Source organism: Struthio camelus, chromosome 12 (genome assembly GCF_040807025.1).
Source record: "Struthio camelus isolate bStrCam1 chromosome 12, bStrCam1.hap1, whole genome shotgun sequence".
NCBI lineage: Eukaryota > Metazoa > Chordata > Aves > Struthioniformes > Struthionidae > Struthio > Struthio camelus.
This window is the reverse complement of record NC_090953.1, coordinates 2,342,540-2,366,503: the sequence shown is the minus strand read 5'-3', so window position 1 is coordinate 2,366,503 and position 23,964 is coordinate 2,342,540. Positions and strand designations below refer to the sequence as shown.

At 48.8% G+C, this 23,964-nt stretch overlaps 1 protein-coding gene across 8 annotated transcripts in view; it reads left to right on the top strand.

Moving 5' to 3' along the window:
- Nucleotides 1-19,837, top strand: part of MAP2K5 (mitogen-activated protein kinase kinase 5) — a 146,117-nt gene extending 126,280 nt beyond the window's left edge. For all 8 annotated transcript variants that reach the window (XM_068958133.1, XM_068958130.1, XM_068958134.1 and 5 more), the window contains one exon: nucleotides 19,188-19,837. In XM_068958133.1, the coding sequence (XP_068814234.1) occupies nucleotides 19,188-19,260 (73 nt within the window). In that variant the 3' untranslated portion in view covers nucleotides 19,261-19,837. The remainder of the gene's footprint in view (nucleotides 1-19,187) is intronic.
- The last annotated feature ends 4,127 nt before the right edge of the window (nucleotides 19,838-23,964 follow it).

The window sequence follows — 23,964 nt, the reverse complement described above, 5'->3', positions numbered from 1 at the left end:
CACGCGAGCACCAAATCTTCATAACAGCTAGCATAAATCAAATCCTTATATTTACACTCGGTCGCTATGCCTTTTGTTCTATCTACCCCCCCTCCAAAAAAGATGCATTTATAACATCAGTTTCTCAGTGTATACATAGTCAGTGATATAATTGTTTCAAAGTATTTCAAATTAACAGATTTTCACAGGAGTGAAAAAAGAAATTTCACTGAGCAATGGGAAAATACTCTATCCTGGGAGAGGAATGATCTTTATAATTGCTAGTGGATGCTCTGCACCTTGTTCTTGCTGTGTGTGCTCTTTTGTTCCTTCTTACGAAGTGAAAGACATACAATCAAATTAAATCGAATGCATCCCGTTTCAGCACCAGAGAAGTCCGCACAACATCTTAGAATATCCCTCCACCTCTCTTCTCTCCCCTTCCAACAAGAAAAGGGAAACCTCAACAAATCTTCTCCGTAAAGGGGGGGGGGGGGGGGGGGGGAAGATTCCTGAAGTTCCTGTTCTCTTTTAAAATATAGAGCTGTCCGGCATTGCAAGCCTGCATCCCAGGGAAGTGCAGACATGCCCGAGTGGGGCGCGTATGCTTAGCAGGCGCGATGGGGCAGGACGGGTAAGGACTGAACTCCTCCTGGTGCCGCGTGTGCGGGCGGCCGTCTGCACGCTGGTTTGGCTCAGGAAGCGGTAGATCTGACCGTATTTACGGTATTTTTCAGAAGCTTTCCATTCTAAGCTCTATTTAATGGAATCTATGCATAGTAAGTAATCAGGTCAGAGAGAAGCAACATCCCCTGTTTGAGATCAATCGCTGGCTAATACTTTATCTAGGCCACTTTATTATCTCATGCTGATTCCATTCCCATTCTCCTCCTCCTTTGTAGCATGCACTTCAGCTGTGGTAAAAGTACGTATCGCATACATATTAAAAACATATACCCATTCTATCTGTATGTAAATGTGTGAGACACAGCTGGATATTGCAGGAGTTTGATTTACTAATAGTTATTATCTGTTCTAGCTGTTCAGTGGCAAAGAGAGTTTCAGAAAACAAGCTAGCGCAGAAATTGCCTTTATGATATCACTAGCCTGCTTTGGTAATTGTTTAAAATCTCTCTTCTTCAGCTAGGAGGTTGGCCTTTTATTTTGCAGCTTGTATGCACTCAGAAAGCCAGCAGAATTATTGATGTCTGCTGTTGAGTTTTTTGTTAATACAGCATTGAAGTCTAGCGTGCTACATAAGACTGTTTAAATGCAAGTGATTTATTTAAAGGAATTGTATTTGAAATACCAAAAGTCAAGTATGTAATTGTTATTCCTTTATGCTTTCCCATGGCTGCCTAAAAATACAGTCCTTAAGATGCTAGGTTTGGATTTCTCAAGAAGAGTATAGGGGAGGAAGAGGCAATGTTTTTTGGCCAGGAATACAATCAACTTCTGCACTGGATTGCTTTTGCATAGATCTTCTAATTTCTATTTAACTCTCCAAATCGGAATCATAGCTTGTAGCTTTTCTCCTTTTTTAATTCAAATTACTGATACTTTCTATGTTGATGTTTCATTATTTTAGAAAAGTGTATGGTAAATTGTACGTCTTCCATATCCAAAACTGACTTGCCAAAAGACATGGTTTTCCTCATTTTTTTTAAGCCTAGCGCAGAAGTTTCCCGTTCATGTGCGTTCAGCGATCCCTCTGTTGTGGTTTCAGGAGTGGCATTTAGACCAGGCACTCTGATCTCATTAGCTACAATGGGCATTTTTCAGATAGATCATTTATTTCTATACTTAAATATGTTTTCTTAAGGTCAGCATGTTACTAACTCTCAAAAAAGGATCCTGGCTGGCTGGCTGTGCCCCCATCCCCAGCAACTATAGCGAATTGAACATGAGAAGCATTTAAGTAGCTATTTTGTAAAGAGTCTGGACAGTAGCACTCCCTACCAGGCAGAGCTGAACTTGTTTGCAGCTTGTTCTGCGTGTTGAACTGTTGTTGTGTGTAGCTCTTAGGAAGGACTTTTCTAGTTTAAACAAACAAATGGAGGATCAGCGTAATCCTACCTGGATTTTTATATCAAACTTCACAATAAAGTCCATAAAATACTGCCACTTATGTTGGCCAATAAATAGGATTTCCCCAACGGATAATTTGGCTTTTTACGTTACAGTAGTGGAACTGTTGAGTTGAATGTCTGGGCTTGCTGTACAGGCTGGGTTTTTTGATGACATGGTAACTTTTGAGAAAGAGTAGAGGTCTGTCTGCGCTTTACTTTTCTCAAATGCATGCAGTAAATCTTTTGAAGACAGCTTTATGGATGCGTGTTTTCTGTCTGTATCTCTCTAGATGTTTGTGTGTCATTGCTGGATCACAGTGAGCCAGGAAATTTCACTCTTTGGCTACTTGCAAACATCTTCCCCCCCCCCCACCCCGGCCTCAGCCAGTGCAGGATCTCCCTATCAGCAATGATTTGTCCAGCGTAAAATTGTCAGTGCTTGAACCGGTGATGGATAGCTCTGTTTGCAAGCAGTGAGACTCTCCTCTGTCACCATGATCCTAGTTCATTCATCCCACGACAGGGAGAAATTCTGATAGACAACCAAAACGCATGCCAGCCGTGCAGGAAAGGGCTGCCGTCTCATTTCTAAGCAGCAAAGTACAGACCCGCGTGTTAGTCTAGCTGTTACAGATGCGATAAATGTTAGGCTGTGTCTTCAAGCTATCAGGTCAGTCATTCAGCAGACAAGGGGTTCTGGGTGACGTCCTGAGTATGTCGAAGTCGGTGACAGAATTTGTGTTCACTTTACCGACGTTAGGATTTTGCAGTAGCGCTCAGGATGTGCTTGCTACGGGGTGTTAGTCCTCTTCCTCCATAAGGAAGCTTTTCCCCAGCTCAGAGCTGGAGAAAAAATGTCTTATTTCAGGTAGCTTTGTTGCTCAGCCAATTCCCCACTCCCCTGAAACAGGGAAAGGTGGTTGTGGATCTTTCTCTCTCTCTCTCCCCATCCCTCCGTCTCTCAAAAAAATGCTGTTTCTGTCCTTAGGGGTATGATTTGCTCTTTTTTGTCACTTGAGAAATCAGCTATCGAAATGGAGAAATACATTCCATCAGTGTCACTAAATCCAGCAATTACAGAAGACGAACATTGTGACAAGGTTAACTTGAGAGCATTAGAGTTTTAAGGTGTTATATTTATTCACTGTCTTCTGCAGTCCCATTGTTGGTGCAGCCACTCGCTTTTTACAGAAAATGTGAAAATCTTTCTCTTTCTAACATACCATAAAGCTGCATGACATACTAGTACTTTCCAGTGAAATGTGAAAAGGAAGAATTCGAGTGGGCTGAAAGAAGTGTTAAAAATGCAAGGAAATTAGACAAAAACACATTGGCAGCAACTTAGAATGATACAGTTCATGTTTTTGGTTCCTTGAGTCTCCAGGGTTTTGCAGTTTAATTTGAGCAAATGTCTCATTTGGCACTTCTGCTTGTTCTCTAGCTTTCCAGACACTTAGACAAATATTTACATCTCAGTTTGGTAGCAGAATTGCAAGTCTTTCAAAGAAGAGACATTGAGAACTTGTGTATTTGTGTTATTGGTATTTTTATGTCAATTGTCTTCCCTCTGTACTTATTAAAAAAAAGAAAGTTAATAGTTCTAAAATAAGAGTCGAATCTTTAATACCCAGCTCATTATCCTTCCAGTTTGTTTCAAATTCATCATAGAAGCTGCTGTAACAGGCAGCTGTGGAGATCTATGTATACTATTTATTCTTATAATAAAACCAGAATTTTAAATCTGTTCAGACCCACTGCAGATTAAAATTGCTCACACTTGTATAGTACCAGCTATTGTGGGTCTGTACTCTAATTAGCACCTCAAGACGCTCCTGCAGTATTAAATAATAGTAATAATTGCCTGTGAATAAGCAGACTATAAAGCAGGAGATACAGATATGGCTTCTTAGTGACCTGTGTGCATTATGTCTCCAATCCTTTAATCAGATTTGTACTGGTTGATTCTTGCATGCACAGAAATTCAGCTGGCGGATCAGGGCCTAAAGTAGTAAAAAATCAATTAATACTACTTTCTAATTTGTGCAGTTGACAAAAAACGCATATAAATAGGGGACATTTTTCTACTTAAGAGGGCTGCACTGAAAGATTTTTAATTGGATTTTCATTGTGATTGACAGCATTTGATTATGACAGTAACTTTATTTGGCTGGACTGTTATAGCCCTCTTGTTCGGATTTTTTCCATCAAAGCTCTTTTTTATCTGCTGAATTCCCAGTGGAGCAGCCGTGACTGTGAAAGAGCCTTTTAGCACCTTTGTTGTGGCCCTCCCTGGTGATGATTGGACCCAGCTGGTAGTAGATAAGAAAATGTTCCCTGCACAAAGAGGTTGCCTCTCCTGTCTCGGCGGTTGCAATAATTTTAAGAGCCCCAGAAACCTGTTGAGGATTAGAAGTAGCTTTAGATGTGAAATGAGTGTTAAGTATTAGTAATCGGGAGATTAGGGCCCCGGGGACAATGGGAGATAAACAACTGCAATTAAGGCAAATCTGCCAGAGTAAACAAAATTTAGCAGAAACAGATGCCCTAACCATTTTGGGGGATTGATTGGAGGGCACCGAGGAATCGATTTTTGTCTTGTTTACACTTTCAAACCCCTGTGATAAACTGGGAGGCTAAATATTTCATACAGCCTGATTTTAGTTAATTTTTTTCCAGCTCCTCACAGTAGGTCTGCTCTCTTCTAACAGTGACCAGGCCTGAGTTTATTCAGCATTCACAGGGAGCAGCTAATTGTCTATGAAGGGCCCCTGTGTTTAAATGGGCTTGACAGGAATTTAAATTTTGTTTCAATCAACCTCTGTGCTCACAGCCTGCTCCAGTTTCTAATTTTTAAATTAAACATGATTTTTTTTTTTAAGCCGCGGCCTTTCCGCTGGAGCTCGCTGCTCCGACTCCCAGCGAAGGCAGCTGCCGCAGCCCTGGAACGCGCAGGTTTATTGAGGCAGTAACAGCAAAGCACTCGGAGCGGCATCCGTGGAAAAGTTCATTGTCCCATAAATGTGCATCTGCCTGCTTGCGGTTAACGCGAGATGCTGGGGTAAACGCTCGGCTGGTGTAAATCAGAGCGGCGCCGCTGAAGTCTGCTCCCACGACGGGAAAATCTGGCCAGCTAGCTCGGGAGAGCCGGGATTGTCCCTGGTAAAGGCTCCTTTTAGGAAGCGGTGGCTTTAAAATACAAGTCGGAGAATGGAAATGGTTTTTGTGGCCTTGATCATTTGTTCAACGACCTTGGGTGAGAAAGGTTTTTTTTTTTTTTTTTATTTTCCAAGCCAACTAGTGGTTATATTTTTGTGTTCTTTTCTGTGTTTTTAAAAGGGCTCCATACATTTATCCTTGTACAGTTTTATATCAGTACTTTCTCTGCTCCGAAGACAGAGTACGATTTGACAGTGTGTTCATACTCGATCATCTAATACTTGATTTAATTAGTCTTTCTGACAAAACACGGGTATGTTATTTTGCGCTGGCTGTGGAAGGTGTTTAGGCACGTAACTCGGTACGATCTTAGTGAGAACTTGTTGGTTTTAATTGCACAACTGCGTTACGGAGATGTGAGTGAAATGCAGGCCGCTTCATTCTTGCGTGCAGTTCCCAGGCCGTTCTGTTTTCTGGTAGGGTGGTTGTTTTGTGTGTGTGTGTGTGTGCACAGCACTTTCTACTTCAAGGTTTGGCTGGCAAATATTTAGGAGGTTGTGTAAATCATTGCAGTGATTTGCTGGGGGGAGAGGGGGTTCTGTTGATAGAAACCAGTTTCTCAAAATCTAGACTGGTTTTTCCTCCCTTTTTTTCCTCAGCCAGGGGAATGCTCAGGCCCCGTTTGAAGGAAATACTAAATCAGTTGTTTGTGTCTGACTAGTTCTGTTTGGTGTCGATGAGACGGTTGGTGCGCTCACGGTGAATCTCCTGATCCTTCAGAGATACCACGCTTTGATCCTCATCACAGAGAGGTCTTGAAGCTCGGGGGTTGAGCTGACTTCAAATGAAACTAAGGGCAAAGCACTCCAGGCACAGCCCAGGCTAGAGCCGGTCCAGAGCAAACCTCCTCCATCCCCGCGACACTGCACCAGCCGTTTCACGCTACGGATCTGCTCCTGCTGTCGACAGCTTGCTAATGTTGACATACTCGCTCAGCCTTGGGCCACTCTCTCTTTTCCTCTTCTCCTGCTCTTCCTAACCTCGGCAACACTTGCAAAAGCACACTTCAATTATATTTCGGATGCTTTAATCTTTGAAGAGTCATCACGAGACATACCTTTGCTGGGAGTTAACTCATTTTGTTAGCTAAGCACCAAGGGACATACCAAGCACGGTCTCTGGTTTAACAGCAAATATCAAAAGCAAAACTGCTGTGGAAAGAATGATCTGCAGGTGGGCAAATAGACCCCTCTGTGCCATAGCCAAAACCAAAACTCTGCGATAAATGTAAGACCTTCAGGACAGAAGTACAGAAGGAGCCCCAGAGACTACTGTGTGCCACAGGAAGAGAACAGCAGAAATCCCGCACACATGGGCACGCACACACGCACTGACACGTGCCTTCGGGCCCTGCAGTAGGAAGGAACTGAGGAGTCTGAACTCCATGCTGCAGAAGGCAGAGTAGCTGCACTAGGTCCTGCTGAGCTGGCCAGAAGAAAAATGTTCTCTTGATGCTGGATCTGAGGACGAGTTTGTAGTCCTCAGCATCCAGCCTGGACACATCAGCCAGGAGCACAAGAGGTTTCTGGGGACTGTTTTTAGGGCCATCAGCACGTCGTTCCGCTATGGCCAATGTCCAAAGCTTCAGAGGAGGGGTTTTGTTTTGTTTTAAAGTTTTTTAATCATAATAGGAGATCTGAATTACTGTTTAAAAGTGCAAATTCAGGTGTGACATGTGGACCATTCCTCTTCAGGTGGCAGGCCTTAGAGTGCTGGAGAGCGACAGGCCACCGGGGACTTCCCTGTGACTTACGATGGAGGCAAGGAACTCGGCAATGGCAATATCTGCACAGAACTAAAATAACAAGTTAAGCTGTTCTTAGCCCATCCGCTGCACTTGGGAAATATCGTTATTTAAAGATAAAGTCCGTAAATTGTAGCAGTCGTCTTGATGCCAAAATACTAAAGCACTTCCAGTTAACTTTATCATATAAAAAGTAGAACTACATTGGAAAAAGTTAGTCTACAAACACAGAAAAAAAAACACCAAAAAAAAAAAGGGGAAAGGAATCCTCCTCAAAAGAAAAAATAATGGTAAACAGAAAATCTAGCTCCTAGACTTAACTGCTTAGTAGCATTATTCATTTATCATTTTGTCTGATACACTTTGTACCATCTTTTCACCATCTTAAATATCATCAGAGGGATAAAACCATTAGAGTGCTAATCTAGATAGCCACGGTTCTAACACTGACCTAGGCTAATCTGCCTTTGCAATTTCAAGAACTATGTTTGACTCCTCTGAAAGTAACCTTAAATTGTAGTCTTGTAAGAATTCCAGAGCTGTATCCTTCACTCCTTCTCCTAATGAGGTTATGACCAAATGCTCATTATAATTGCTTTAGACTCCTTTTAATTTTCAAGCTTATTAATCATAAGAAGAGTTATTTAAAATTGCATAAATTAATCTTAGATTAAAAGCCCATCAAAGCCTCGAAACAATTAAGAATAAGTAGGATTTCCCTGGGGCAGCAAGTTTTATTTTAATAGTGTAGTCAGGTGGATATCAGAACATTGAAGTATGGTAGTGATTAATGTATGCAAAATTTAAATGAGAGTTTTTAAATGGCAAATCTAAATCACATATTGACCTAACTGTAGGCTTTAACTGCATTGTCTGTCATATATTTAAACTGTTTAGTAATCAACATTTTAATTACAATGTATGTTAGGGAGGCCATGCAACAAACAAAACTCACCACTTTCTGACACTCGGCGTGGAAGCGTTTAGCAGGCTGGGGCTGTGCTATTCACAGCTCAGAAAAAGGGAATGAGGAAGGAGAGCAGAAACTTCACGGAGACTAGCGGCACTTGATTTTGCTTGTAAGATGTGTTCTTATCCCCGCTTCATGTGCACCCAGAAGATGCCACTGCTCATTGCAGCTTTCTGACCCTTTTTGGTACCCTGCTGTTCCCTGGTTCCTGATGTCAGTCCTTTCTGCTCTCAAAGCCAGCAGAAGCTACAGGTGGTGTGCCCATGGGTGTGGGAAACTCTGAGAAGTTGTCGTGGGGGTGGTTTTGTTTCTGGTTCTTGGACTGCCTGGGCGCTCCGCTTGCCTGTTTTGCAGGCTCCTGCAGATGTATTTGAAGCACTGTGCGTTTGGCCTCTGCTATGGGAGCTTTCACTCTAGTACCTGGTTGAGAGGAGGCCCTCTGCTATGCTGAATTTGGTACCGAGCCCGGCAAGGGGCAGTCCTTGCCCTGAATAGCCAATGTTGTGAGGGTAGGAAGTGGGAGAGAGAACTCGGCCACTAAGCCCTTGGTACCCGTTCAAACCCGGACACGCAAGTGAGTGGGAAAAGATAATGCTTTCCGGCCGGATTGGCTGTGATTTGACATACCGAGTCCCATCACTGCAGGTACCGCGAGGGAGACCAGGAGGTCTCCTATGTGGAGGAGGAGGTCTGTTAAGCAAGAGGGGACCTTGCTGGAGCTTTCAGACGCTTGAGACATGCTTTCTAGACATGCCAAGCCTCCCGGTCACTGCTGTTTCCAGCACTTCAAACACCCAGCCTTTTCTGTGAAAGGTTAGTTGCTATGACCAAAATGCATCCTAAAATTGCAAAAGTGAAATAAGGGATGCAACAGCCAGAGTGCACTTAAATACAGTGTCTTGCGGGGTCTTTTTACCTGAGTACCTATTCCAGGTCTCCATGGATCACTGCAAGTGTTTGAAGGCTTCAGACTTTTTACCCCAATCGAGTCTTAGAAGTGAGTGGTGGAGGCAAGCCTGCTGCATGGAGCAGCCCCACAGGGGATCTCGATCACCGTCTCTGCCCGTGAATTAGCAACAATTTGGGAGTCAGCTATAGAGTATTGGCCTGAGGATTCCTAGCTGCTATTCCTGGCTGTGGGAGCAGAAATTGGCCTTGTGGATAGCTAGCACAGATAATTAGAGCAGCATTTAGTTTGGCTTGTCCTTGGAGGCAGAAGCTCTAGATGTAAAATCCTCCACTACTGGAGGCAGTAGTACCGAAATCTTCTGTGTGTTGGGGTCATTGGGGAGGGACGCAGGGCCAGGCTGCGGTAGTTTGGGTTACTCGAGCACCTCGTCTCTCCGGGTGTCCCGGGAAGACAGTGCAGCTTCAGAGCGGGGATTTGTGCTTGCCATTTTGGAGGCCTGGTTTCTGTTTCTATCCACGCTGGGAGTGGTAAGGATTTCCTCCGGAGCATGCGCCCTCAGTTAATTACGAGAGCGGTAAATAGCACAGAAACAGCAGCAGCAACTGGAGAAGTAGTGGGGATGATACCTGTGGTCCACTGTTTTACAGCCAAGTTCTCCCTTCCCAGAGTTGCAGGGTTTGCAGCCCTTTAGCCGGCAAGGGCCGAGTTGCCAGCCAGGCTTTTCTGTTTTAACGTTTGCGCTATGGCCATCTGATCGTGCTGCCTTTGAGCAAAGGTGGCACCTCTAGTGGAGGAAGCCATGGGAGATCTTGGCTGTGGAGACCAATCCAGGAGGATAACCGAAGTCGCGATTTGGTCGTGTTTGCTGCTGGGTTACGCTTAGTGCGGACATGGGCGAGGGGTCTGCCAAACAGCTCTGGGGTGCAGCCACCTGGGGCGGAAAGGGATGTGTGCAGAGGCTGCAAAGCAGCATCGATCGCCTCGACTGTGAACACTTGCTTGCGCTTTTGTCTTGGCTCGAGGGAGTGAGGAGCTGCCGCGAGGGGAGCCGGGATTTCCCAAGGCCTGTGTTCCTCCTGCGTCTCAGCTCCTACAGACAAGGAAGCACTGGCGATATCCGCAGGGATTAGGGAATGGCAGGGAAGGAGAGCCCGCTTCCAGTTTTCGTTTTGTCCTTGAAAGATGCCCCAGCGCTCGGAGCTGCCACGTTCGGCAGAGGAAAAGCTCTGGTTGACGTGTCTCACGCACCACGCGACGTGGGGCTGTGAAGCAGTGGTGTGCCGTTTCTCATATTGCCTAATAAACTGCTGCACAGTCTTCTCTCCCCACTTTTCAAAAAATGGCATCAAAATGGCATGTTAAGTGGAGAGTGAGTTTCCCTTAAAGCAGCCTGTAGCCATCAGTAATATTTATTTTCTCTATTTGTTTTAAGCCCGTGAAGACTGTGGTTTCCTCCATACTGTCCTGATGGAGCCCTGACCAGCAAGCGTGCAATGCCCCTAGCCCTAATGTGCCATTAATGATAGGTTAATGTACAGTATAATGTTTTTTGGACTATGGGTTCATTACACTTCTGAGTGCAAGGTCCTTCTGCAGAGCGCCCAAGGTCCCATTGCATTATATCATGCAATAAAAATACCCTTTTCATATCACACACTAATAAACTGTATTTGAAATGCTGTCTAAGGGCACTGCTGTCGTCTTGATAGTCTGCGCTTGCAACAGTTGGGCTCCTTTTATTATGTTTTTTGTTATGCTGAATTCAGATTTTTAAATGAAATGCATAATTTGTCTTTGCTTCTTTGCCATAAATTTGGCACGGTCCCTTCACTGCGCAGTCTGCGAGGGTTCGTATAACAGAGGGCGCTTAAAGAACGGCACTGTCGCAACCCGCAGCGACGTGTTTATTTGGCACCGTACCCTGCGCAACGGCGAGGTCTCTCGTCATTTCTAATTCGTTAGGTGCGCTGGTTACGTTTGGGTGTTGGACAGTCGTGAGCACGAGGCCTCAGTCTCTGCAACCCCTTCTCTGTCCCTCCTTCCTCCTCCGTGTTTCTCAGGGTTACGTTCAGGTCCGTCGTTGCAGCTCGCCCCTCGCTGTAGGGAGGACGCTGTGCGGGACGTTGGCAGGCAGCCCCCGAGTGTTGGAGGTGGCAGCCGGAGCCAAGCTGGCCGGGCACGGGCTCACCGGGCGCTCCTGGCCAAGTCCTGCCAGTCCCCCTCTTGTAAGTCCGCACAAGTGATGGGGCAGGAGACGAGGACATTGGGGATCGGTCAGTATTTCTCCATGGGAATTAACTTTTTGGTTCTCCTGGCTCCGGTAGGCAGCAGCCTGTTTCATGAACCCTTTAAACCAGTCTCCCGATCAACACACGCTTGCTCTGCCCTAAGGAAGTCCTCTGAAATGGCAGAAGCATGGCTTAGAGCAATGTTATTTATTGTCAGCCTAGCTCCTGGCCGTGTTTCGGTGCCGCCGTGTAGGTCTAAACCTCGCCGTACGAGGTGCTTTCCAGCTCGAGCGTTTTGCGGTGGGTGCCGCAGGAGCGAAGGCGAGCGGGGCAGCATGGAGCAGTGTCTCGTGCAGCAGAGCGGAGCTTTGCTCTTCCCTGGACTTGTAGGTAGGCGGTAGGCACCGTACGCCTCTGCTGAGGCATGCGTCGCTCTGCTGAAGCCAGAGGCTCTCTGAAGCCCAGGTTTGGGGCTATGAGTGGTGCGTAGGCCGCGTATCACAGCTATTTCTCGGAGCGACTTTTGTCTCCCCTGAGCAGGATGTTTTTTCTCCCTGCGTCGCCCTTGCTCCTAACCAGGATGCCCGTGAGCAGGTCGGGGAGCAGCGCCGCGCGTGTGCCCGCCGGCCTGGAGACGGCCCGCGTGTCTGCGGTCCTGCCGAGGACGCAATTTAAAACCGTTGCGATAAGCTGCGGGCAGGTTAATATCAGAAACGATGATTCCTCAGACCTGGGGAGAATGCCGTGAAAGCAAATTGCTGAATTTTAAGGGTAGATAAAATTATGGAACTTTTACCCTTGAATAATGGCAGCTTAATTGACTGGGCTAAATGATTGATGGTTTGTGGGCAACGACTTGGAATTACCAGAGCTGTGTGCTCAGGGGGACAGTGCCCTTTTAATTTTGTGTCAGATATTTAAATCGTTTACATCACCCTCTGCAAGGGGCTCCCCTTTGAAAGAGTTAACCTGTCTGGTGGGACACTGCAACTTGAGAAATGTACCCTTTATCAAGAGAACGAGATGAGACAAGTTCATTTAAAAAGCCTGGTTTGTCATTGTTTATCTAATTTTCAGAGTTGACACACAAAATTAGGCTGGCTGACACTCACTCTGTGGCTATCCCCGGCCCCGTCCTGCCTGACCTTTTCCGCTACGAGCGGCTCCGCGCTCGCCGGCAGCCGCCTTCCCCTGCCCGCTGCAAGCGCTGTGCAGCCGAGCGGCAGATTGCGCCGGACCCCCGTGCCAGGACGCGGCCGAGCCAGGACCCTGGCCGGTACGATGGAGCTGCCTGGTGATAGCTCTTCAGTATATTTTCTGCTGCCCGGGATGTGTTGGACCTACTGATTAACAGGAAATTTTAATACTGAGTATTTAAGACTTGTCAAGGAGATAGTTGCTACTCCGTGATGAACATGTGTAGAGGTCTAAGCAAACAGATGAAATGCTGTGGGGGCAGGATGAGCTCTGGTAGGGGGACAAACCGCACTACCTTTGGGCTCCTCTTCGCAGCATCTCTTTCCGTGGTGAAACGCTTCCCTCTGTGATTAGGCCTATCAGCATTGCCGCGAGCTCTCGTGTTTCCGAGGCTCTCAAACGTCAGATGAACCATCGCTGATAGGGCGTGAACCTACTGTAGTGATTTTACCATGGGAGGTTTAACCTTAGTCCCTGATTTGCCACTTTGCAACGAGTGGAGATGGACGTTAGTGAAAAAAAGAGCTGTGCTCTCTGCTGGTGTTAGCCTGCTCTTGGAGCAGGACAGCCCGGTGCAGCTCAGCGCCCCGACTCGGCAGCTGCCCGGGGCATGTGGTGGCAGGGCTGGGGGCCTCTGTCTGTCCTGAAAGTAACCTAATTTTGCAGCGTCAAAAAAAAGAACGACTGCACAAAAAGGCATGCACACCACACCAAATGGAGAACGTCGTCTCCCCAGGGCAGTGAGAAACTGTTCGCTGCAACTGCAAACGCATTTCAAGCTTCCATGCCTTGAATTTTTTTTTCAGTATTACCTTGCCAAACAAAATAGATCAATTCCAGAATATTTAAGTGCAACGGGTTGCTTGTGTTTGTTTTAGAACATATTGCTCGCTGTTGAATCGAGATGTGTTGATGCCGGTGATTTTTATTTGTTGCCGAGATGCTCAGTGGCCAGAATTCCCGAAAAGCTGGTGTCCGAGGTGTTGCAGCTCAGTTTGCTTCTTTCTTTCTTGAAGTGACAGTTCATCGCGGCCCCATCCTGCAGCCTGGGCATGCGTTGGACCTGCAGCTGGGCAGCTGCATTTCTCCACTAGCAGTTCTGATTTTTACCTGTTTTTTCCTGTCATTCCTTCCTCTCCTCCCCATCTGCTTCCTCTCCTCCCCATCTGATCTCCCTGCCACTTCTCTCCACTGTCCCCTCCAAAACCATCTCCAGTTTAAGGCACTGGTTTTTGAGGAGCATATTTTGGAGTTAATGACTGCGGTACTCTAGATGCCTAGAAAGGGGAAATAGGGGACTAGATGCCAAATAACGGCAAAATGTTGAGAACGTGTCAGGATGAGCTTGTGAAGAAGCTGCTAAGAGCAGAACTGACTGCTGCTGGTGCAGTCACAGTAATTTGGGACTTTGGAGGAAGTTTAACTTGTTTTCCCTGACACATTTCGGGATGCTGCGCTAACTGCAAGTAGCTTTTACGTAGTTTTCATTGCATTTTCTCTTCGTGTGTTGCTGTAAGCAAACCAAAGGCAAGTTTGATGGACTAGTGTCTTGTCCACAATTATGGATTACTCCTTGGTGTATGGTTGCAGGCATGACTGCAGCGGCAGGACGTTGCTGCGCTGGGCTAGGGAGGTCAGGTATCAGCAGAAATTTGGTTTTGGCCTAGACTTCAGCATGGGCTGTCCGTGGACCTTGTACATCCCATGACACTTGTGACCTTGCTCTTGGCTTCTCACCTCAGCATGCCGTGAGCTTGTCTGCCAAGCGTCGCAAATGCAATCCCACTTGACGCTGCAGACTTAGTGTTGGTGGGCATCTCTGTTCTCACGTTCCTCATAAAAAAAAAATTCAAACTCTAGTAAAAATATCCCTTCAGCCTGAGAAAAATCCTCGTTAGAGCGATATAGTTTAAAAACAAAACAGTAATCTAAAGGCTCGGTAATTTCAAGTTAAAGTTATTCCTAGGGAGCAAAATGAGTGTGGAAAACCCAAGGCTTCAGTGAGATCACCTCACCAAACAAAGCGGCTGGGACTAACAGCATGGCTAGCTGGTGTTCCAAACCTTGCGTATCCTGCAGATTTCCCCTGCTTGTGTGAGTGAGTAGCTTAACTGCCAGGGTACACGGGTGTGAGATGCCTTCCTCGGCAGGGAGTCTCTCCATCGTAAAGGAGATTCATGGGAGAAGCGGACTGTCTTTAATAGCTTTTTTTTTTAATTGCCCCAGTGCATCTGCTCTTCCTTGTCTGTGGGCTCTTGATTGTTTTCTTTCCTCGTTCTCACTAGTGCCCTTGACTGTTGTTTTGTTTAAGAGGTGAAACAGCTATTTCTAGGCTATATTGCTTATAATAAGCCTTTACCTTACACTTGTACCTTTTGCACCCACAAACACCAAAGTGCTGTACAAAGGATGCATGCGCTGACTCTCATGGCACTCTCACAAGAGGTCAAAATCATTTATTCCCTGTTTAACCATGAGGCTGAGGGACATTAAGCAGCTTTATGAAGGTCACACTGGAAAGTATATGGCAACTTGGGAATAAACTCCAGGACTCCTGCCGCTGGGTTCCCAATTGTGCTCTCTCCTGAATTGTTTTCATAGGTAAGAATCAAATGAAAACAAGAGTATTTCAGATTGACTTTGTTAAGTAACACATTAAAACCCTAATCTACGCGGGATGTCTGGAGTAAGTGGTAAAAAAAGAAGAGGGTGCCGTCTCCCTTCTGTGTCGTTCCCAATAATAGACATTCAGGCCCACAGTAAAAGACTTCTAATAGCCAGGTGTTGGAGGGAAAAAGACATTGTCCATATGCTCAGTGCCGTGAGCATCTGTGTACTTAAACACATCATTTTAAGAGCGTTCGTCTTCCCTTGGTAGCGCTGAGCTCTACGCTGCTGTCCTCCAAGCTCTCGAATGGACTCCCGAAACCTCTGGATACGCTCCTCTTCCTTGGTGGCCCGTTTCGCAAGCAGTGACTGTGTGTGAGCGCGCTCGCCTCTGCCGGCATGGGAAATTCACAGCTCCCTGTCAAGTTTAAAGTTGCTGTCTACAGCTTAGAAAGGCTGAAAGGAAGCAATTTGCTTCAAAAAATTGAATATTGGGGGAAAACATCTATTTCTGTAGGAGTTACGAAGAGCAAACTCAGAAAGGTCGATTGAAATGGCAGGTAGCAGCTGCCCACAATTTCAAAGGCCTCAAGATAAAATTAAGGGCTTACGGCTTGAGCCTTGCGGGAAGCGCTGACGAACCGGAGACGGGGAAAGCGAGTTCTTTGAACTGACTTTCCTTTTGAAACCTGTAATCACCCGAGAGTCAGGCCGAGACCCTCAGCCAGCGGGGGGTCGGGTGATCCGCTGGTTTGAACCGCGCGGGGCCACCGAGGAGCGCGCCGTGGCCGGGGGCGGCTGCAGCCATCCTGCCGGCAGGCGCCCGGGGCCCCGTTTCGGTGTCGCCCTTGGCAGATGCAGCGAGAGGGAGCTGCGGATGGCGCCTGGGTGCGTTTCCCCTCCTGCCTCCCGGGGCAGAGGGGAGGCAAGTGATGCTCAGAGCTTGCGCTTGGCCCCTGTGGGGTGGAATCCACCCTGGGGAGGTCACCGTGTCTGCAGGTCCCCACGTACGAAGCCCGGCTGCCTGCCTGTCCAGCTAAGGCAGCAGGAGAGCGGCTGAGATTTAAGCACACAAAAGTGCGTTTTTGACGTTCGCGATGGTATGACGGTTACACACCCTGGAGACAAAAAGGAGGAAAGGCGCCTCGCGAGGAGATCCAGGACTCTGCAGCTTGTATCTGCAGATCTTGGAGGCCGGGGGTGTGTTTCCCGTGAGAGGGGTACGCGCACGCGTACGTGCACTTCCACACAAAAGGAATTTTACACAGAATAGTATTTGAGGTAACCGATGTATAGTGGTTTAAATTAAATTATCCCCGCTCTGCCAAGGGGCTAAGTCTGGAAGTCTGACCGTGCTTGTAGTGTGGGTCGCAGCGTAAATCTCTGGAGCCTCTTGCACTTGGGTGGATGGAAGGATGGGGAGAAGTTTCCTTAAATAGTTCTGACGTAAGATCTATTTTATGGCAGAGGGGTTATGCCGCTAAACCTCCTGACCAACGCAGTCGCCTCTCCTGTGACCTCCCAACTCTTTACTAGCTAACAGGCACGCTTGCTTCTCTGCTTGTCCCATTTTTGGACACCCTCCCCCCTTTTGCTAATCGTATCCTTTCCTTGTAATACACCTCATGTCTTCTCTGAAGTCTGTGGGCCTTATCACTTGGACTCTCACCAGTTTAATTATGGGAATTAGCCCTTTGAGATGAGTGGAAATGAGAACTGGCTCTCCCTGGCTATTGATGAGTTCTCCTTCATTTATTTATTAGCTTTGTCTTGCTTCTTGCTATGTTGTTCCTCCGTCTGCGCTGTGAAGGGACCAGATTCATGGTTTTCCCACCAGGAGATTGCAGCAGGATTTGCACTGTGGGAAGAAACGAAGACCTCATCATGATGGTTTTTGGGGGATCCTCCAGGCATGGGGACTGCTCTGCATTGGTTTTCTCCCTTGAGTTTAAAACAAAAGGCAGCAGAGCTCAGGAAACACCTCCTGTAATCCAGATGGCAAAGTCTTTCCTGCCTCTGGACGCAGACCCGTTTCGAGCTGAGATGTCAGATGCCGGGAGTTGGTGGGGTGGAGGAGAGGGCTGGGCTCTGCCCTGTGCGTGCAGGGCTTGGGTCAGGACGCCTCTTGCACCTTCTGCCCTTGCCCGGTGCCTGGGGAGGTGCCAGGATGTGGGCAGAGACGCCTGGAGATGCCCGCGCAGGGAGGGAAGCTGCCCTTCTGTCTAGTCCTGGGGTTGTGGCTGGCCAGGCCCATGCTACAGAGCAATTCAGTCCCAGGGCTATTCGACAGGCAGCTTTCAGGGCACAAAAAGTCAGTGCAGGGAAATAAAACTCTTGTGACATTTGCAGCCCTTCATGGCCTAGTCGGTGTGTCCTGTTCTGGCAGGTGAACCTCTTGCTCAGCTAAGTCACTCCGCCAGAATATTCCTGTCGTCTGTCTTCTACAAGGTTAACTGGGAAAGCAAGTGAGTTGGTCCCAGTAAGTTTTGAAGGGCTCTCCACACTCTCATACTTTTTGGTTAGAAGTTTTAGCTGAGTTTCCAGTCACCCCAAAGGGTTGAAGCAAGAGCATCTCGTGCTTCTTCCATATTTCTTGTAGATGATGGCATATTTTATTCCTGTGGCTCCTGCACGTGCTGGCCCTGGCCCACAGAGTGTTTTATGGCTTCAAGCGGGCGCTGCGAGGATTTATTGTGCTCTATTTAGCCCAGTGCTGCTTCATTGCTCCGCTCGGTACCATCTTCGCCCAGCCGAGTGCCAGGCTTTGCGGGCCCTGCACAGCCTGGCTCTCGTTCTCAGTGTGCCCATTGCCACCGCTCACTGCCGGGACTGGCATCGTGCTGGGCACGCTGGTAATTCCCACATGTACGTCACCATCCCCAAAGGCTCCCCGACACATCTACTCTGATTATTTTCAGGCTTTGTTTGCAAGAACTATGAAGCTTAGTGTTGCAAAAACTGAGCTGCTTTTGAGTGATTTGGAGTAGAGGTTTTCATCATCTGTGATGGTTTCTCCTGGCGAATGCTTTCTTTCAGCCATTTATATAATTGCGGTACTGGGTTTCCTGTGGATTTTTATACTTCATTTGAGATTCATTCGAAGATGGCATGTTCCCATCTCTAGGAATGTGGCCAGATTGAGACATGAGCTGGCTGCCGAAATTGCAGGCCATATTTTTGTTTCCTCCTGAGGTGCTGTTCTGATTTTGCGAGGTGTCTGAGATGCAGCCTTCCAGTGTCTGCAGTAGCCATTGAATTCCCGGGCGAGAATTTTTTTTATACTTATCCCTCTTTCCGTTATACTGTAGTTTTCTGCAGTAGCTTCTCATGAAGACCTATTTCAGTTGTGTTAAGTGAGATTTTCATTTCTTTGTCAACTGATCGCTCCAAATGACACCTGCTAGCTCACAGGAACATGAAGTGCCTCCCTGCATGGAGCACCAGGTAAGTGCTGCAGGACGCTGGCGCCTGGTGCTCCTGCAGCTACGGGCACAAAAATCAGTGGCCAGGAAATAAGAGGGACTTAACATTGGAGGGAAATCAGTTTTTAGGTGATTTGTAGAACCATCCATTTAAGGGATGAAGGATGTATGGAGGGGTATGGCATGAGGTTTCTACCAACATAAGTCGAGGACACGGATATAAATGAATGTAGCGTTCACACAGGTGCGTGTTTTCATGTGCCAAATGGCACGATTCAGTCTCTGCCCCATAGATGGAGCAGTTCAGGTTGCCAACACAATTACTCTTCTGATTTCGTTTAGACAAAGGAGAGTACGATGTTAATAAATGAGAAAGGGTTATAAAAAGGGGCTGTTATAAGATTTGAAATTAAGAGATCACAGACCTTTACAAAGAAATTAATGGATAAGTGTTTTTGTCAGAATATCTTTTTACCAAAATATTATTTAAAAGTTGAAGAGCCTGGCAGGTCGTCCTGGAAAGGAGCTGGACCAAAGCATGGTGAACTAGTAGAATATGAAAAAATTTGGTGTTTTCAAGGAGCGCTAGGCTACGGCCTCAGGAAAGAGTCTGGGTTCTCCCAGCCTTTGCGTTTCTGTGTGAACGGTGTACGTGGATAATGTGGATCCAAGCAAAAGTTCACTCAATTGAACCAGTCTTTTACTGCATTTTTGTGATTGTGGCCACGAGATGTTCTGATGTATTTTTTTAGGAAATTAGAAATATATATGTATATATATATATATTTTTTTTTTAAGGCAGAGTTGTGTTTGTCTCAGCTAACTCTGCCTGTGCCGTTTCCCAGGGCCACCCCTTCATCGTGCAGTACAACGATGGGAACGCCGAGGTCGTGTCCATGTGGGTGTGCCGGATGCTAGAAGAGCGGCGATCGAGCCAAGGACCGCAGTGAGCTGGACGGGCTCACCGCAGCGCACCGGACAGCAGGTCACCTGGCACGAGCAGAACCAGCCCCACAGCTTGGACTGTCAGTGTGTCTGGATCATATTTTGCTAAAAAATAGTTTATGGAAGCATCAACAAAAATCTTCCAGGATATGTTGCTGCCTTTCCCCCCCACATTAAGGAGTTTTCTTCACATGTTTCTTTTATTGCTGAGCAATTTAATGTCCTCAAATAATCTTCAGTTAAACTGTACACAGCCTTAAAGCAAGTATTTTATATCTATATTTTTTGTTATTGAATGTATTGTATATTTCATGGCTCCAGAGTATTTTTTAACTGTTAGTCTTTTGCTATTGTAAGAATGACATGCTGACTGTTTGGAGGATTTCTTAAGGAGTTGTTGGCTGTCCCTGAGCGCAGGCATCCACAAAATGCTTGTTTCAAAGTGTATTTGTTTTTGTTTTTTTTAAAAAAAAAAAAAGAGTGCTTGGACTTGCCCGTCGTGGGAGGAGGCGAGGAATTGCCCTTCCCCAATAAAAGCATGTTGGCTCTGTCCGCAGTCACGCTGTCAAACGGCCGTCGGTGTCTCGCTGTGCTCCTGGTCGCCTGCTGCTGTGCAGTTGGATCAGGTTTGCTCCGAGGGCTGAGCCGGAGCAAGACCCCGGTCTCTCCGGGGAGCCGCCAACAAGCGCCCACGCGCGCCGCGCAGGTCAGTCGGTGCCGACGAGGACCTCGGTCCGCGCCGTGATGGCCTTGCTGAGGCAGAGAGGGAGGTCAAGGCGGACGGTGCCCTCCTAAACGCTCGGGAAACGGGGGAGGTGGGCCGTGGGGTGCGCGGCAGAGCGCGGGGCTGCACCGGCGCGAGCCCTGGGCAGGGGGCTGCAGCGCGGGGAGGGCGAAGGCGCCGCTGCCACGTCTGTGCGAGGAAGCTGGGGGCCAAGGCGAAGGCTCACGCGCCGTCCCACCAACGCTCAGCGGAGCGAGCCCACGCAGGGGCACAAGCTGTGCTATGCCACTTGCCCCCCTCCAAGGGTTTTATTTACCAGCAGAGCTGTTTGCCGCTTGCTTGAGAGCATCTTGCCTGTCTCAGCTCTGCCTTGAGCCCTCGTTCTGCCCCGTCGCGTGATGGGTCGTGGCAGCCTCCAGCAGCCTGAGTCGAGCAAGAGGAGCGCGTGGTGAGTGGGCACGGAGTGGAGGCTGGTGGGGACACCTGCCCTGGGCCTTGGCCATGGGAGTCCTCCATCCCCAGGGAGGATCTGCAAGTCGTGGTCGCCCTTCGTCTTCCAAACTGCTGTGCGGGAGCACTGCATGCTGCTCCGGCTTTGCTCCGGTCAAGCAAAGGCTCTCAGGCTCCTTGTTACCATAAAGGCAAGACAAAGAATTATGGTATCTCCACTAGGTATTTTTTATTCCTACAATTTCTGTGTTTTTTGTCGCAACAGATTGACACATATTTAATCAGTCCTTGTGTTAAGACGCTTATTACAAAAACATAAACAGAGAAGGGGACTGTAAAAGACAGGCTCAGTGTATAAACTGAGTTTTAGGTTAGCAGATTAAGTATTTATGTGATTTTGCTGGGGATGAGGTGGAGGTGTTGTTTGTTTGTTTTTGCACTGGAAATAAAATGTTGTTAAAAAAGCTGAGATAGATAGTTTATTATATACCGGCAAGTTTAAAAAAAACCCTTGCAGTGAAAAATTCCTCCTGAACCACTGCAAATCCTAAATATTACTTTGGAAGTAGTCTGGAAAATACTTCGTTTCCTTCCTTGGAGGGATCGTTTGTCTTCTTTTGAAGTGTAGAGTTTGCAGGCATGAACTTATAGACCAAAGTTTGTCTTAATTGCTCTGATGTCACAACCTCCCTGGCAGATAACAGTACAATGAATGAGTCAACGTGACCAATACCTTCAGGTCCTTTTTCTAAAGTGAGACAAATTTCCTCCTTTTGAGCCAACCAGACTAGAGGCAGCTCTTTCATTTATTTAATCTCTAACAGTTTGCATTAGCTTTCTCTGGATAAAAAGTCTCTCCCTCAGATTTAGTTTAAAAGTGAGTAAAACCAAGGCTTTTCCTCTCGCTTTCCCTGGCAGACAGGTCGGGAGGGGAAGACGCCACCCTGAAAATCTGTCCGGGATGCCAGCTGATGCAACTGTGAAAAATCTCCCAGCAAACAGGCTGACAGTATTATAATTCACTGGCACGGGTATTAACCTTGCTGTCTTCATCAGTATACTTAATCAATCCAGCGATCATTGTGCAAGTTTGGGGCCTCTGTCATCTTTCCTTCCCCAAGTCCTTGAATCGCAGGGGTTTGAGGGGCGGGAGGAGGACGAGCGATGGGCGATCCTCTCCGCAGCACCGCTTCCGCCCCGCTCCTCGCTGAGCGGTGGCGTAGACCCCCCCCCCCCGCCCCGGAGGGCGAATTTAAGGCTGGGCGAGGGGACAAAGCAGGCCAGCGGGCGAAAGCTGCGCTCCTCGTCCCAGCCGGTCTGGCCGTGGTCCCCGCCGTTGGCAGGACGGTCGGGTCTCGGGCCTTTGGGGTGGGCTCTCTGGATCACGGGGAGCGGGTGAGGAGTCCCGGGGGGAGCTGGGATCCCGCAGAAGCAGCCTGGGATCGCTCTGACCGCGATGCCGGGTTTGGGCTCTGGAAACGGGGCCTGGGGCCGGTCTCGCCGGTGCTGGGCTGCGCGCACAGAGGTGACTTGGGTACCGCGAAGACCGGTGGCACGTGCTGCCGCCAGCCGAGCCCAAGGTGCTCTGCCCCCTCCCCGCTTCCGCTTAGCATCGTCTCTGCCCCGAAACCCGCGCCAGGGACGGGAAACGAACGGGCAGGGAGATTTCGCTCCCTACCAAGCAGCCCTCGAAGGCCGGGTGCAGCAGAGCGCTGCTCTCGGCGCCTCGGCCGCCGGGCGGCTTCGCTGCTGCGACTTTTTGGAGCCCGAATCAGGCCAGGTCATAGGCTGAAAAGCCTGCAGAAAATGCAGCGGTCTTCCAGCCCCCCGGCCTGCTGAGCAGGCAGCGCAGGGGCGCGTGGGGAGCGCCGAAGAGCTCAGCGCGGCGGTGCTGCAGGGCGCTGCCTGCCCCCCAAACCCCCCCGGTAACCCCCAGCCCCGCTCCTCCGCCCCCCGGCTCGCTCGCGGGCTTCCCCAGCAGCCTCGCTGCCGCTCTCGTCGCCCTGCAACGGCACTCGTAGCGGTACCGTTAAAACCAGTCCCAAATGGGAGCATGTTGGGGGGGGGGGGGTTGCAGGCTCTGCGAAAACGTGTTCCATCTGCGCCGAAACTTCAAATGTTTTCAGCTTTCCTCTGCCTGTGATCTTGCCAGGCGACGCTCATCCTGCGAGACAAGCCCGGGGTGGTTTTCCCTTAAGCGCAGCACAGGCTTTTAGAAAATATTTTGTTTCTGTATCCTTTAGCCAAGTACATCCGACTGCCAGCTTTCCAAAGGCAAAGTGTCAGTCTTTGTTTTCCGACTAACAGCCTGAAAAGCTGTGTGTGTGTGTGTGCACGCGCGTGTATGTGTGTGCGTGCATCTGGCGAAGAAACCAGAAAGGGGGAATTGCAGCATGCTGCGGCTTCAGGAAGTCGGAGCTGCCGCCGACCCGTCCCTCTTCCCAGGCTGCTCCAGACGAAGGCGGCAGCGGCCCTAACCTTAATAACTGAGCAATCAGGAGAAGCAGCTCTTCGGAGCTTCGTTTGCGCTCTCTGGCATCTGAGAGCATAAGCAAGCTGGAGGATGGACTCCGGGAGTAGCGCGTGTGTTTTCCTGACTCATGGAGCTTTGTGGCCCCTACGGTGAAAGTCGAACCGGAGGCGCACAGCAAACGGGCCTGCCTGCAGCGGCCCTTCCGCCTCTCTAGGGCGCAGAGAGGACGTGGGGCAAGTTTGAAGCGAAATCTGGGAATTTTGGTCTTTGCTGCTGCAGGGAGGGGGAAAAAAAAAAGCTAGTCTTGCAGAGAGTAGGTGAAATCTGGTGCCTTTGAGCCACGGCTGCGGGAGCTGCTGTCTGCTGAGGGCGAGCCTCGTGCTCGGCCCCCGCGCGCCCCTCCGGCCAGGTCCCTGGGGCAGCGTCTGCTGCCGCTGGTCCCCGCCGAGCAGGAGCCGAGACACCCTCAGACTTGTTGGGCAGTGAAGTACAAGGTGAAGGATTTTGAAGCAGGCTCTCCTACACCGCGCCGCGCTAGACCGCTGTACGGCAAAGAGCTCATCAGCCCCTTGGGGACAAACGCCTTTGCGCAGAGGCTCCTGCTCCCGCTGCGGTGTGCAAGCAGCAGCGGCTAAAAGGGTGAGACAGCCAAAAAGGTGAGACAGCCGGCGAGGCCGCCGGTCCCTGCCGGCGCCCAGCCTGCCGCGGCTGCCGGGGCCGGCCCGCCCGGGGGACGCGGGCCTCGGCTCCCCGCGGCGAGGGGCTGGCGCTGGTCCGAATTCAGCACTTCAGAAATGAGCCCGTCTCTCTGAGAGCTGCAGAGCAACCAGCTCAGGACTCGCCGCCTCTCCAGAGGGTGCGCGGGAGACCCCCATCGTTTACGCGAGCTGGTTTAGGGGTGGCTTTCCGTTGCCTAAGCACAGAGCCAAAGCGGGAGCTGCAGCTATTGAACAGGAGGCAGCTGCACGTCCATCCCTGCGTCTCCTCTGTCCCTCCTGACCCCCGCGGCCCCCTTTTGCCCTCCCCTGCT